This window comes from Oryzias melastigma, unplaced genomic scaffold (genome assembly GCF_002922805.2).
Source record: "Oryzias melastigma strain HK-1 unplaced genomic scaffold, ASM292280v2 sc00388, whole genome shotgun sequence".
Lineage (NCBI taxonomy): Eukaryota > Metazoa > Chordata > Actinopteri > Beloniformes > Adrianichthyidae > Oryzias > Oryzias melastigma.
Genome location: NW_023416985.1, coordinates 50,294 through 61,440, shown reverse-complemented (window position 1 = coordinate 61,440; position 11,147 = coordinate 50,294). Strand labels below are relative to the sequence as shown.

Here is an 11,147-nt window from a genome sequence, read left to right as displayed (position 1 = left end):
TGGACAATAGGTCACAATCTGTCCAGATAAACATCACCTGCTCAGGTAACAACTGTTTTCTCTTCAGTGTTTAACTGTTTAGAAGAACAACATCTCCACACAGAAACACCATGAGGTGTTAGCAAAAGACTTCAGAAGACATTTTTAAAATCTTGATCTTGATCTTCTCCTCTGGATCCACAGACTCCATCAGGCTGGTGAACGGACAAGATATATGTTTAGGCATTCTGGAGGTGAAGTCTAACAACTCCTGGTCCATAGTGTGTGAAGATGACTTTGACCAGCAGGATGCAGAGGTGGTCTGTAGGGAGCTGGACTGTGGGGCTCCTTCAGTCCTCCAGGGGGCGCTCTATGGAGAAACAGAGGCTCCAGAGTGGAGCAGAGAGTTCCTCTGTGAAGGTCATGAGTCTGCTCTACTCGACTGTAAAAGTAGCAGTTCATCTCAGAAGTTCTGTTCTTCTGGTAAAGCTGTTGAGCTCACCTGTTCAGGTAGAGGAGAAGCTTTAGTTTTAGTGCTGTTAACAGAATGACTTCTTTATTTTTACCTCACTTTCTGTTTTCCTCCAGTCCCTTTCAGGTTGGTGGGAACAAACAGCCGCTGTGCCGGGGTTCTGGAAATGTTCTACCACCAAGAAGGGAGACCAGTTTATCTAGATGAATCAGAGATAAACTGGAACTATGAAGAAGCAACTTCAGTGTGTGGTCTACTGGATTGTGGTTTTGCTGTGTTCCAAGAAGTCACAAACAATTCTGCAATCAGAAAAGTTTGGAAGCTCAGCCCCCCATGTATGAAGTTACCTCACTATTTCTGTATCTATGATTTAGATACAGAGAAAGAGATCAGACTGGAGGTGTCGTGCTCAGGTAAACTGATGTTTTTGTGTATGAAACTATGGAGTAAGATTACTACGGAAGCACAAAGCTTCTACCAGTGAATTTTAAAAAAGAACTGCATGTCACGTTATAGTATGAAAAGTTTATTATTCTTCTGACAGTATAACTTTCTTGTTTGTACAACATAATATCAAGTTCTTACAGTATAATTTTCTTGTTTAAGCCATATATATGATTATCATGTTATAACAAAAAGCTTTCATTCTCTTATGATAAAAATATTACATTGTTCAAACAATAACGACTATTTTACAAACGTGAAACTATTTTGTTTAAACAATAAAGCATTATTTCTGTTTTGAAACAAATTTCATGACGGCAGATTACCAGCTAAGGAAAATGTCTAATTTATCTGAGCTGATTAAGTTTGGATCAGACAGAAAAGCACGTATGTTAATCTTGGACCAAATTTCATGTTGACCTGAAAAGAGGACGGAGACACCATCCAGGATTCAGTGACAAGAGACATTTTCTCAGTAGCTAATCTGCCGTCATCAACTTTGTTTCAAAAGAAGAATTACACTTTATTGTTCAAACAATATCGTTTTTAAGTTTGAACAATATCATTTTCAAGTTTGTACAATAAACTTTAGTGTTTAAATAATGTCATATTTTTATTGTATAAACAAGAAACGTTTTTGTTTTAACATGATAAAAACACATATATTGCTTAAAATTTGAAATTACATTGTAAAGACTTGATATTATATAGTACAAACAAGAAAGTTATATTGTTAGAACAATTAACTTTTCACGTTATGAACATGATATGCAGTTTTTTTATTTATTTTTGTATTTCCACCTGTGGTAGCTCTGCGCTTCTGTAGATGACTGTCAAAATGAAATGTTTGCTCTTATGCACAAAATAATACTTTGACAACAGGCAATGCAAAAAAGAAAAGAAAATCTGAAAACTTTTAAACTCAAATGTACACATTCAAACCTTCAGGGAATTATCAAAAATAAAATAGCAAATTTGAATTTTACGTTAAAAAAACTTGAAACCTTAAACTGTTACTTAATGAAAAATCATATTTATTTGTATTTTCAACTTTTGTTTTTTGTGTCTTTCCCTCTTCGTTTTCAGTCCTCCATTATTATTATTATTATTATTATTATTATTATTTATTTTTGCTGGCAAGCCAAATTTTATGTGAGGGCGGGGCTTTGAGCTCTTTTGCCATCAGGACATGGTGGCCATTGGTGATGTCATTTCCTCTCCAAAACAGCACCTGTTTTTAACGCCGTCTGTGTACAGTGTTCCCTCATTTATGGCAGGGATACGTTCCATGAAGAACCTCAAAGGTGAAATCTGTAAAGTAGGATTACAGGATCAAAGGTGCTCTCACACCAAACGCGATTCGTGCGGCAGAGGCGGCCAGCTCCAATGTTAATCAATGGTGAGGGCGCGATCTGAAGTCCTGCGGTGCAACTTGAGCGACTGCTGCAGTGCGAAGGTCTGCACTCAACTATGATACAAAAATAAATCAAAATGTTTAACAACTTAAAAAAACAACAGGTAGAACTGTAAATAAAGTGTAACTTCTTAGCCTCTAAATAGAACAATAACAAACAGTAATGGGCCAAAAACAACTCAGCTTTAAATAGAGTGGAAATAGGGTGAACAATTCATTCCTCCTGCATGCATGCACGGGGATCAGCTCCTGAGATATCACAGGACTAACCAGAGTGGTGAGGCAGCGACTCAGCTGGGTCGATATTTTGGATTGATCCACCCAGCACTACGTACAGCGTCTCAGACAAGAAACACGGCATGAATGAGATATTTTAAAAAGTTCCACAGCCAATCAGGACGCAGAACACAACGTGTTGCTAAAAACGAAAGTATATCCACCTTATTCCTACCCCCATGAGCCTTTGCGTGAATTATGGGTTATACTTCCGGTAGACGCCTGAACTCGCATTTATTTACATTACAACTGTAGAGCCGACAGCGCAATTCCTTTTGTTTTGGATCTATAACTACATATAAATGTGGGAACACCAGCTGTCATGTCTTAAAAGAGGCGACATAACAACTCCGGTGCCTGATAAAATTGAGGGATTGGAGGATGACCTTAATAAACATAACATTTAGTAGCATTTTTAGCTACTGTTTTTAGCTACTTTCTCAATTCAGCTGCGGCAGGTGGCGAAGCTATGAACAATCTTAAAAGTTCACATCATAATTTATGCCAATTTGTGCTAAAAGTTCACATCATAATTCTTTATTTACGCCTATTTCTGCCAGATCAGTGCTGATCAATTGTAACGTTATCTCTTCACGTGCTTGTGTTTACATGCTGCGATGAGGGATGCATCGCGTGGTGGAGCTTTTGCCTGTTTCATGTTCTGACAAAGTCAGCTGTGGTTTAAACACAGGTAATTTTTGAATATCNGCTGATCAATTGTAACGTTATCTCTTCTCTTGTGTTTACATGCTGCGATGAGGGATGCATCGTGCGGTGAAGCTTTTGACCGTTTCATGTTTTGACAAAGTCAGCTGCGGTTTAAACATGCGTAATTTTTGAATTGCTGATACCAGGAGATGCAGCAAATACACACGAAGTATCTTTTCTCCTCTTGTGACACTAGTGTCAGCAGGTTAAGCTAGTTTCATATTCGACATTCGTCACACATTCAGTAATGAACAGCTATATTTCTTAAACACCTTTGCCAAAAAAAAACCCACCAAAAATGTTTATCCTGAGAGATAATAAAACAATCAACATTTCACATTACTTTCAGCAGCAGATCGGGCAAAGCGCTCCGGCTCCGCTCACATTGCAGCGGCGTTTGCGGTGGTCTGCTCGTTACGTGGATCGTGAAAAATGAAAATGAGTCATGTGAAACATTGATTGTTTTATCATCTGTCAGTAAAACATTTTTGCTGTTTTTTGGTAATTTATCTCATAAGAGAAATAAATAACAGAATCTAAATGAAAACATGCTTTAATGTTGATTAAACATAAATATGTATATTTGAAAACAGAACATTTTGAGTTTTATCTCAAAACTTTGACTTTTGTTCTAATTTTAGTGTCAGTTTCACCAATGGGTTGATGTCCCTCAGGGTCAAACACAAACTTAGAGCATTCATGCAGTGTTGGAACAAATAAGAAATATCTGTCTGACTTGGAAAACACACATAAACCTCAGAAAAACACATTTTCCAAAACCACATAAACGCAGAAATAACTTTCTGCAGCTAAACTAAAGTTATTGTATTTTTAGTGCACCATCTATGAGGAGACGCTGATTAACAAGGATTATTAAAATAACTTATTCCCGTTTGGTGGGCAAATAGTTTTATGGCCCCCCAGAACATAGTTTGCTCACCCCTGTACTAGAGAATATTTTGTTCACTTCACATGAAAATTGAAAATTTTAGACTTAAGGAGAGAAATTCATAAAATAATATTAAACTTTAAAAGTTGAACTGTGACCTAAAACCTGCAGAATTAGAACAAATGTGCAATAACACTAAAATAAGTTAAATTTAAGGTAATTTCTGACAAACAAATGAAAGAACATTTTTTATGTAGCGTTCTACAACACCATTCAGAATACCAAAATGCTTTACAATAACACGAGATAAAAGGAAATGTAAAATTGACCAAATTAAGAACAAATATTAAAAACAACAGTATAAAATTGTAGCGTTCCACCCTTGGAAACAACTGTGATAATCTGTGTTGACCCTTTGGTCACCCAACTTTTATTTGGAGTTAAGATAACAGAGTTCCTCTCCCAGCAGAGGGGCAATAAAGTTGGCTAAAACTTCTATTTGCTACTCGGATGTTAGGTCATTAATCTCTTGGTAACCTGGCCAGAAAACCGAGCTATTATGCATTCCAAACTCTGGTTAGTTTCGACCTGTCACCTTCAAAGGATCTTTTGGTTCCAGCAGGTCGACCTCTGCGGAGTCTGCAGGAATCCATGACAGACTCTCAAAGTCCTCTGTGTGAAACATGTGACCCTTCGTAACTTTTCTCATGTTTTAAAAGACAGGACTTTTGTCAATTGGATCTAACATGTAAAACATCTCTTCACAGCTCCAGAAGAAATGCCCTGTTTATTAAATGACTATAATAAAACTTTTATTCCTAACAGAAGAAGATTCACAACTACTTTGAGGTTAAAATTCATGAAATAATCATGTGTAACCATTAAAGCTTGGTGAATTTTCTATGTTTATCTAGATTTAGGAAGCGTTTTATTTTGCCACATATAGGATTCATACACACATATAGGATTGTCCAAACTGTGTTTGATAGAACCCCCCCTTCTTGTTCATTCAGCAATAAGGAAGAAGGCATTCAGAGACCAGAATAAAGTTATGCCCGGAATATTTGCATATCCAGACCTCATTGGGACATGCAAAATACCTCCAATCGTAAAACACCTCAAATCCCCACGGATTGGGCGATTCTGGCCCTGAATCTCAAATTCAAAACCCTAGCGCACAGAGCAGAAACAGAACAAGAAAGAGAAACATCACCAGAGAGAGAGGGATATAGATGGATTAAACATGACTTCCAAGATTCCCATTTTTGGTAGTTTTCTAGAAGAAACCAAACCCTCTTTACCTTTAGTTCTTCTAGTCTAAAGATCATGTTTTTTTTTTTCACACACTTTCTTCTTTTTTAACATTTTTGTCTCCAGTTTATTTCATAGACTGATCCCAACATTTTTACAATTTTTGATGCTTTTATTTTGAAACTGATTTTTAATGCTACACCATTTGATAAGTTTCGTTGTCCGGCCAGCTTTGCAACTTATACGTTTTGGTCACAGAACGGAATAGAGAAATCGTTCAACCACCCCAGAAGCTAAGTGACTGAACAGAGCAGAACCAGCAGAACCTGCAGGTTTCTGGTGAGAAACCTCCTTCCTTTCTACACCTGGCTGCAGATCTCGCCTCCACGGCCATCCTGAAGCATCCAGCCAGTAACGGGATCAACCACCCTTCCTGGACGGATCGAACAGACCCAGATCTCCAGACCGCTTGGTGAGAAGTCGAACTTAGCTCATACAGTCAACTGCTGGTGGTTACAATAAAGATTTTGCAAACGTAACATCTTTGCCCAATTTTAATTCCTCCTTTTTAAAGATTAGCTTGTGCTCAGGTCAGTAATGAAACATATTTTTATGCACAACACACACCTAATGGATCCACACACTTGGCATTCCTCACTTTAATATTTTATCTTTCTTTTCCTCTCATTTATCTATTCTAGTCATTAGTTGAAGCTATATTCTGTGTTCCACATATGTTAATTGCTTTCCATGCTTTTACGTCCAGTATTTCTGCTTGTTTAACTTCATGTTATTCAATAAATATTCAAAAGGACGTCGTTGTTCAGATATCATTATTTTCTTCTTTGTGGTAAAGTCAATTCAAAGGGTATGAACGACCTAAAGTTGAGAGACTTATTAATTGATTACTTTTTATACTAACTGGTATTACAATTGCAACAACACATCATCAGTAGGATAATACTAACCTGTCTCACGACGGTCTAAACCCAGCTCACGTTCCCTATTAGTGGGTGAACAATCCAACGCTTGGTGAATTCTGCTTCACAATGATAGGAAGAGCCGACATCGAAGGATCAAAAAGCGACGTCGCTATGAACGCTTGGCCGCCACAAGCCAGTTACTTTTTAACCAATTTTTGGATGGAATACTTCATATTCACCTCTTTCACGCTACAATACATATCCTGCGTACGTACATATCATACTCTTGCTGAACTTTATTATTTTTTTATATTATTTTCACAATTTATGCATAGGCTACATTTACACACAAGCTCCATTAAAACACACTTTTTCCAGCAATAACACAAGATGAGGATCAGATGTTAAATATGTATTTTTGTTTCATTTAGCATGTTAAAAATGTCCCTGACTTGTAATTAGTTCTTGTCAAGGCATCTGGTGATAACCCCGCCCACATTTTACAGTATTCTTAATACCTAAATAAGAGACGTACTGATCATTGATCGTAATGTAATTTCCACTAATGAAAATTGTGCTCTCTTCAACAGCAGCAACACAAACGATCATTTCTACGTCACAAATCTGCAAAAACATGACACTAAAAAAGGAAATTGGTCCGGTTCATTCCAGAGCAAACTGGAGGGATGGTGACCTAAGAATGAACTTTAAAAAAAATCTTTTCTATCTCAGACACATAGCAGCACAAATGATCATTCCAACGGCACAAACCAGCACAAACATATAGCACTAACAGCTCTGCTTATTATGTTTCATATAGGTGGGGGGTCAGCTTCACGATGGTGTGTGTAAGCACCTATACTGACAGGTCCACCTTCATGGAAAGCTGTCTAATTGATTTTTTCAATTTCCTGCATAGATAATCATTGACGAGTTTGAATCGTTTTTTTTTTTTTTTAATGATTTCCAAAGAATCGTTACATCCTTATAAGGTACTGATAATTGTATCCTTCATCTTCAGCCAAAAAACACTTTTTTTCTTTTATAAAAATAGATCAATCTAAACAGAAAGATGAAGTTCATTTATTGAAGGTACAAACTCTTAAAATCAGAAAACAACATTGACAGATGAAATAAGGACAATGATCTTTAATAAAACGGTTTAAAACTGAACATGAACAGTTACTTTAAACTCCCCAAAAAACAATGAAAAATGAATAATGTTCATTTAAGAAACTATTCAATGGGTTAATACTATTTGAATGGATCTCCACCTGAAGGCTGATGCTCAAACCAAACCAGCAGATGAAGATAGTTGTTGACAAAAAGAAGATCTCTAACTTCTGTTGTTCTTCATTTAAACATCCAAAAGTTTCTCTTTTCTTCAGTTCACTGCAGAGACTCCTCACATCCTCAGAGAAGAAGAGTTTCTGTCCTGATCTTTTAGTAACTGATCCTTCCAGAATGTGAATGTGGATATCAGCTTCTTCATCGTCTACATCTGCAGTCTTCATTGAATCAGCTTCTCTTGTTTCAGAAACACAAACTGCTCTGGTTCAGAGAATGTTCTGTTCAGACAGAATGTGATTCCAACCCAAAGTGTGGTTTTCTCAGAGGAGCAGAGATCTTTCTGCTTCTGTTTGACTGCATGAAACCAGCAGAGACCAGAACTGAGACAGAAACTCTGAGAGTGGAAGTGAGCGCTCTAAATGCTGAATGTGTCTGTGTTTGGACTCCCAGCAGAACTGTGCTGCTCTCTCATGTTCCTGTGGTTTCAGGAGGATCAGAAGAAAACACACTGATGTACTTCAGGATAATTGCACACGTGCACAACTCTACATTTCCTCTTTCATGCTGTCACTTCCTGCATGAATCTTTATCTAATAACTGCAGGAATATTTGTCATTTTCTTCCATCATTTCACACAGCAGTTCACCAAGTTCCTCCACTGCAGACAGAGACAGTCATGTTGATCTGAACATTAGAGAAACTCATCATGGAGCTGAAATATCATCCTGATTCACTCAGATGACACTTGAACAGCACACAGGTTTTTGTAGCACACTTTCTCACTGTGTCAGGGCAGTTTGTTTGATATGATTGGATCTATGATTGGATCTAAACCCCGAGGGGGCTATCCATACCCCATCTTTGGATCTGGAACTGGACTGTTTGTATCGGGTAAGAAGAAACATTTCTGCTCCTTCAGCTGTTTGATTGTAGAAAATGTGTTTCAAGTCAGTTTCTGCTGCTTCAGCTTCACATGTTAGTTTGTTCATCATTAGCAGAGAATTCATCAAGCAGCCATTGTTACAGAAGAAAAGCTGAATCATTTCTGCAAACATGTTGAAATCTCACTGAACAACTAAACTGATTCTTGATTTCTGCAAATATGAGTGAAGTTACAAATATTTAGAGTTTGATGATCTCACTAATTCTGGAACATCTGCTGGTTTCTGAGGACAAGATCAGATCTGAACTTCAACTGAACTTCACTGAAGTTTTTAAACAAAACTGAAGAAAATTATATATTTAAAGAGAAAAATAGTTAATTGAAAAAAGCAATTATAAAATAAATTAAAAATGTTTACTGGAGGATAAATATATATATATATATATATATATATATATATATATTTAACTGTGTGAGTGTGTGTCTGTGCTGCTTGTTGCTGCTGTCAACCTTCAGATGAGTCCGTAGTGAAGCCCGTGGTGAGCGTGTACCCAGCAGCATCCAGAGTCCCTGTGGAGAGGGGCAGCTCCCTGCTGTGTCTGGCCTCAGCCATGTTTCCTCCTGTGGTCCAGTTCTCCTGGAAAAGACAGAAGAACAACGGACAACCAGAGAACCTTCCTTCTACTGGGACAGAGCAGCTGGATCTCAGAGAGTCTGGACGCAGCGCCTCCATCCTGCTGATCCATCAGCAAGAGGACAGCTCCTATAAATACATCTGCTCCGTCAAACATGAGGGGGGAACAGTGGAGGTCCAAACACAACAAGGTAATGAAGGCTTGGTGACTGTGTTCAACAGAGATTCAGCTTCATTCCGACTCTTTCTCTGTTTCAGAGTTTGCTGCACTTCCAGCTGCAGGTTCCACAGCAGCTCTAACATCCCATCCAGCATCTTCCAGCATTCTAGCAGAGGGAACAGCCTCTGTTCCTCCTCTGGACCTGGTGAAGCTGTCCTTCCAGTCTGAGTGCAGGGTGAAGCTGCTCTGCCTGCTGTACACAGTGCTGATAGTGAAGAGTCTGGTGTACTGCTGTGGACTCTCTCTGCTGATGATCCTCAGAAACAAGGGAGCATCCACCAACTCCAAACATGCTGACTGACTGTTTTCTGATCCTCTTTTCTCTCCATCAAATCTCATCCTTTCATCTCATTCATCACTTTGATCACAGCTCTCTAATGTTCTTAATGACTTGATACAGATTCTTCATCAAACTGTGTCAGTAGATGTTTTATGAAGATGTTACATTGATTTCTTCTTTTTCTTTTAAATATTTTTATACACAGTGATCCATCTCCTTTCAATGTAACTGTGTTTCTTAAAATAAACATAAATATAAGCATTGATGATGCAATATTTTCTTATTTCTCTGTAAAGAAATTTAAATCTGTATGTTTTTTATTCTTTCAAGAACATAAAAATATAAAAGTTTCCATGAATCAGAATAAAGACAGAGAGCAGAGAGAGGTTGATGAGTGAACAGCAGCAGATATGAATCTGCTCTCAGTGGTTTTTATTACAGGAAATGCTGCTGAAAGACGATCAAACTTCCTGCAGATGTTTGTGTTCTGCAGCTTCACACCGTTATCTGTGGCTTAACAATAAAAAAGTAACACAACACACACATATATTGTTTGCTGTTGTAATTCTGACAAATGTCCTCATGATTTTAGTTTCAGACATTGAGTCTAGTATTATTGATGTTTTCCATCATGAGGGAATCTGACATTTGTTTGCACACATCTGAAAGAGTTTGGGAAAGACTCCTCCCAGTTGGTGAGCACAGAAGTTCAGTGAACACAGAGCACATTGGTGCCGTCTGCCTTCTTCATGCTGGTTCTCTTGAACAGAACTGTGACCTGGTTTTTATCCATCACAAAGTCATTCAGTGGAACAAGGGAGGATCTCAGTGCTGTGATGTTCTGGAGAAAATCAGAACTTTCAAAACGGGAAAAGAAGTTATTAAAAACATGAGGTCATTCTGAGTCTGAAACACCTTCAAAAATGACTTGTTGTTTGTCTTCCTCTGTCTGCTTGTTAATGGAGGTTTTAGATTTGAACCTTGACAAGCTCTGATATCACCTCCTGATCTGAGCTTCAGTTTGTTCTTTGGAGTCATTTGGATTTTCCTATTTCCATCTTTATTGTTTCAGAGATTGTCTTTTTTTTTATTACAGTAATACATTGACAGTATATTAAGTTCCATGAATAAAAAGGATGTAAGGAAAAGAGAAAGACAGACTGCATGTTTTTTTCACTTACCATTTAGAAGTAACTGAAATATCTACTTGAATTGATGAATAAAATGAGTAGAAAACAGTTACTTTACATTGAAGCAGATCAAGGGCGCCCCCACATGGCTGTTTAAGGGCTTCAATGTGTTCAATGATCAGAATCATTGATAACTATAACTATAATCAGTGGGAAAAAAACTACAAATCAGCTGAATGCTTCATTTTTTTAAACATTTTTTTAACCAGAGATTTCTCAATAAACAGGAAGTTTATTTGTACTTTAGTTTTTTTCTCCACAGTTGTTAAACATGCAGTGTGTTTGTGAACATGA

The 11,147-nt window shown here is 37.5% G+C and overlaps 1 protein-coding gene across 1 annotated transcript; it reads left to right on the top strand.

Moving 5' to 3' along the window:
* The first annotated feature begins 8,449 nt into the window (after positions 1-8,449).
* LOC112138161 (immunoglobulin lambda-like polypeptide 5) lies at positions 8,450-9,874 on the top strand. Its single transcript, XM_024260735.2, has 3 exons — positions 8,450-8,537; positions 9,046-9,354; positions 9,422-9,874. Exons 1-3 carry the CDS (start codon positions 8,453-8,455, stop codon positions 9,682-9,684), a joined length of 657 nt encoding a protein of 218 aa, XP_024116503.2. The 5' UTR covers positions 8,450-8,452; the 3' UTR covers positions 9,685-9,874.
* The last annotated feature ends 1,273 nt before the right edge of the window (positions 9,875-11,147 follow it).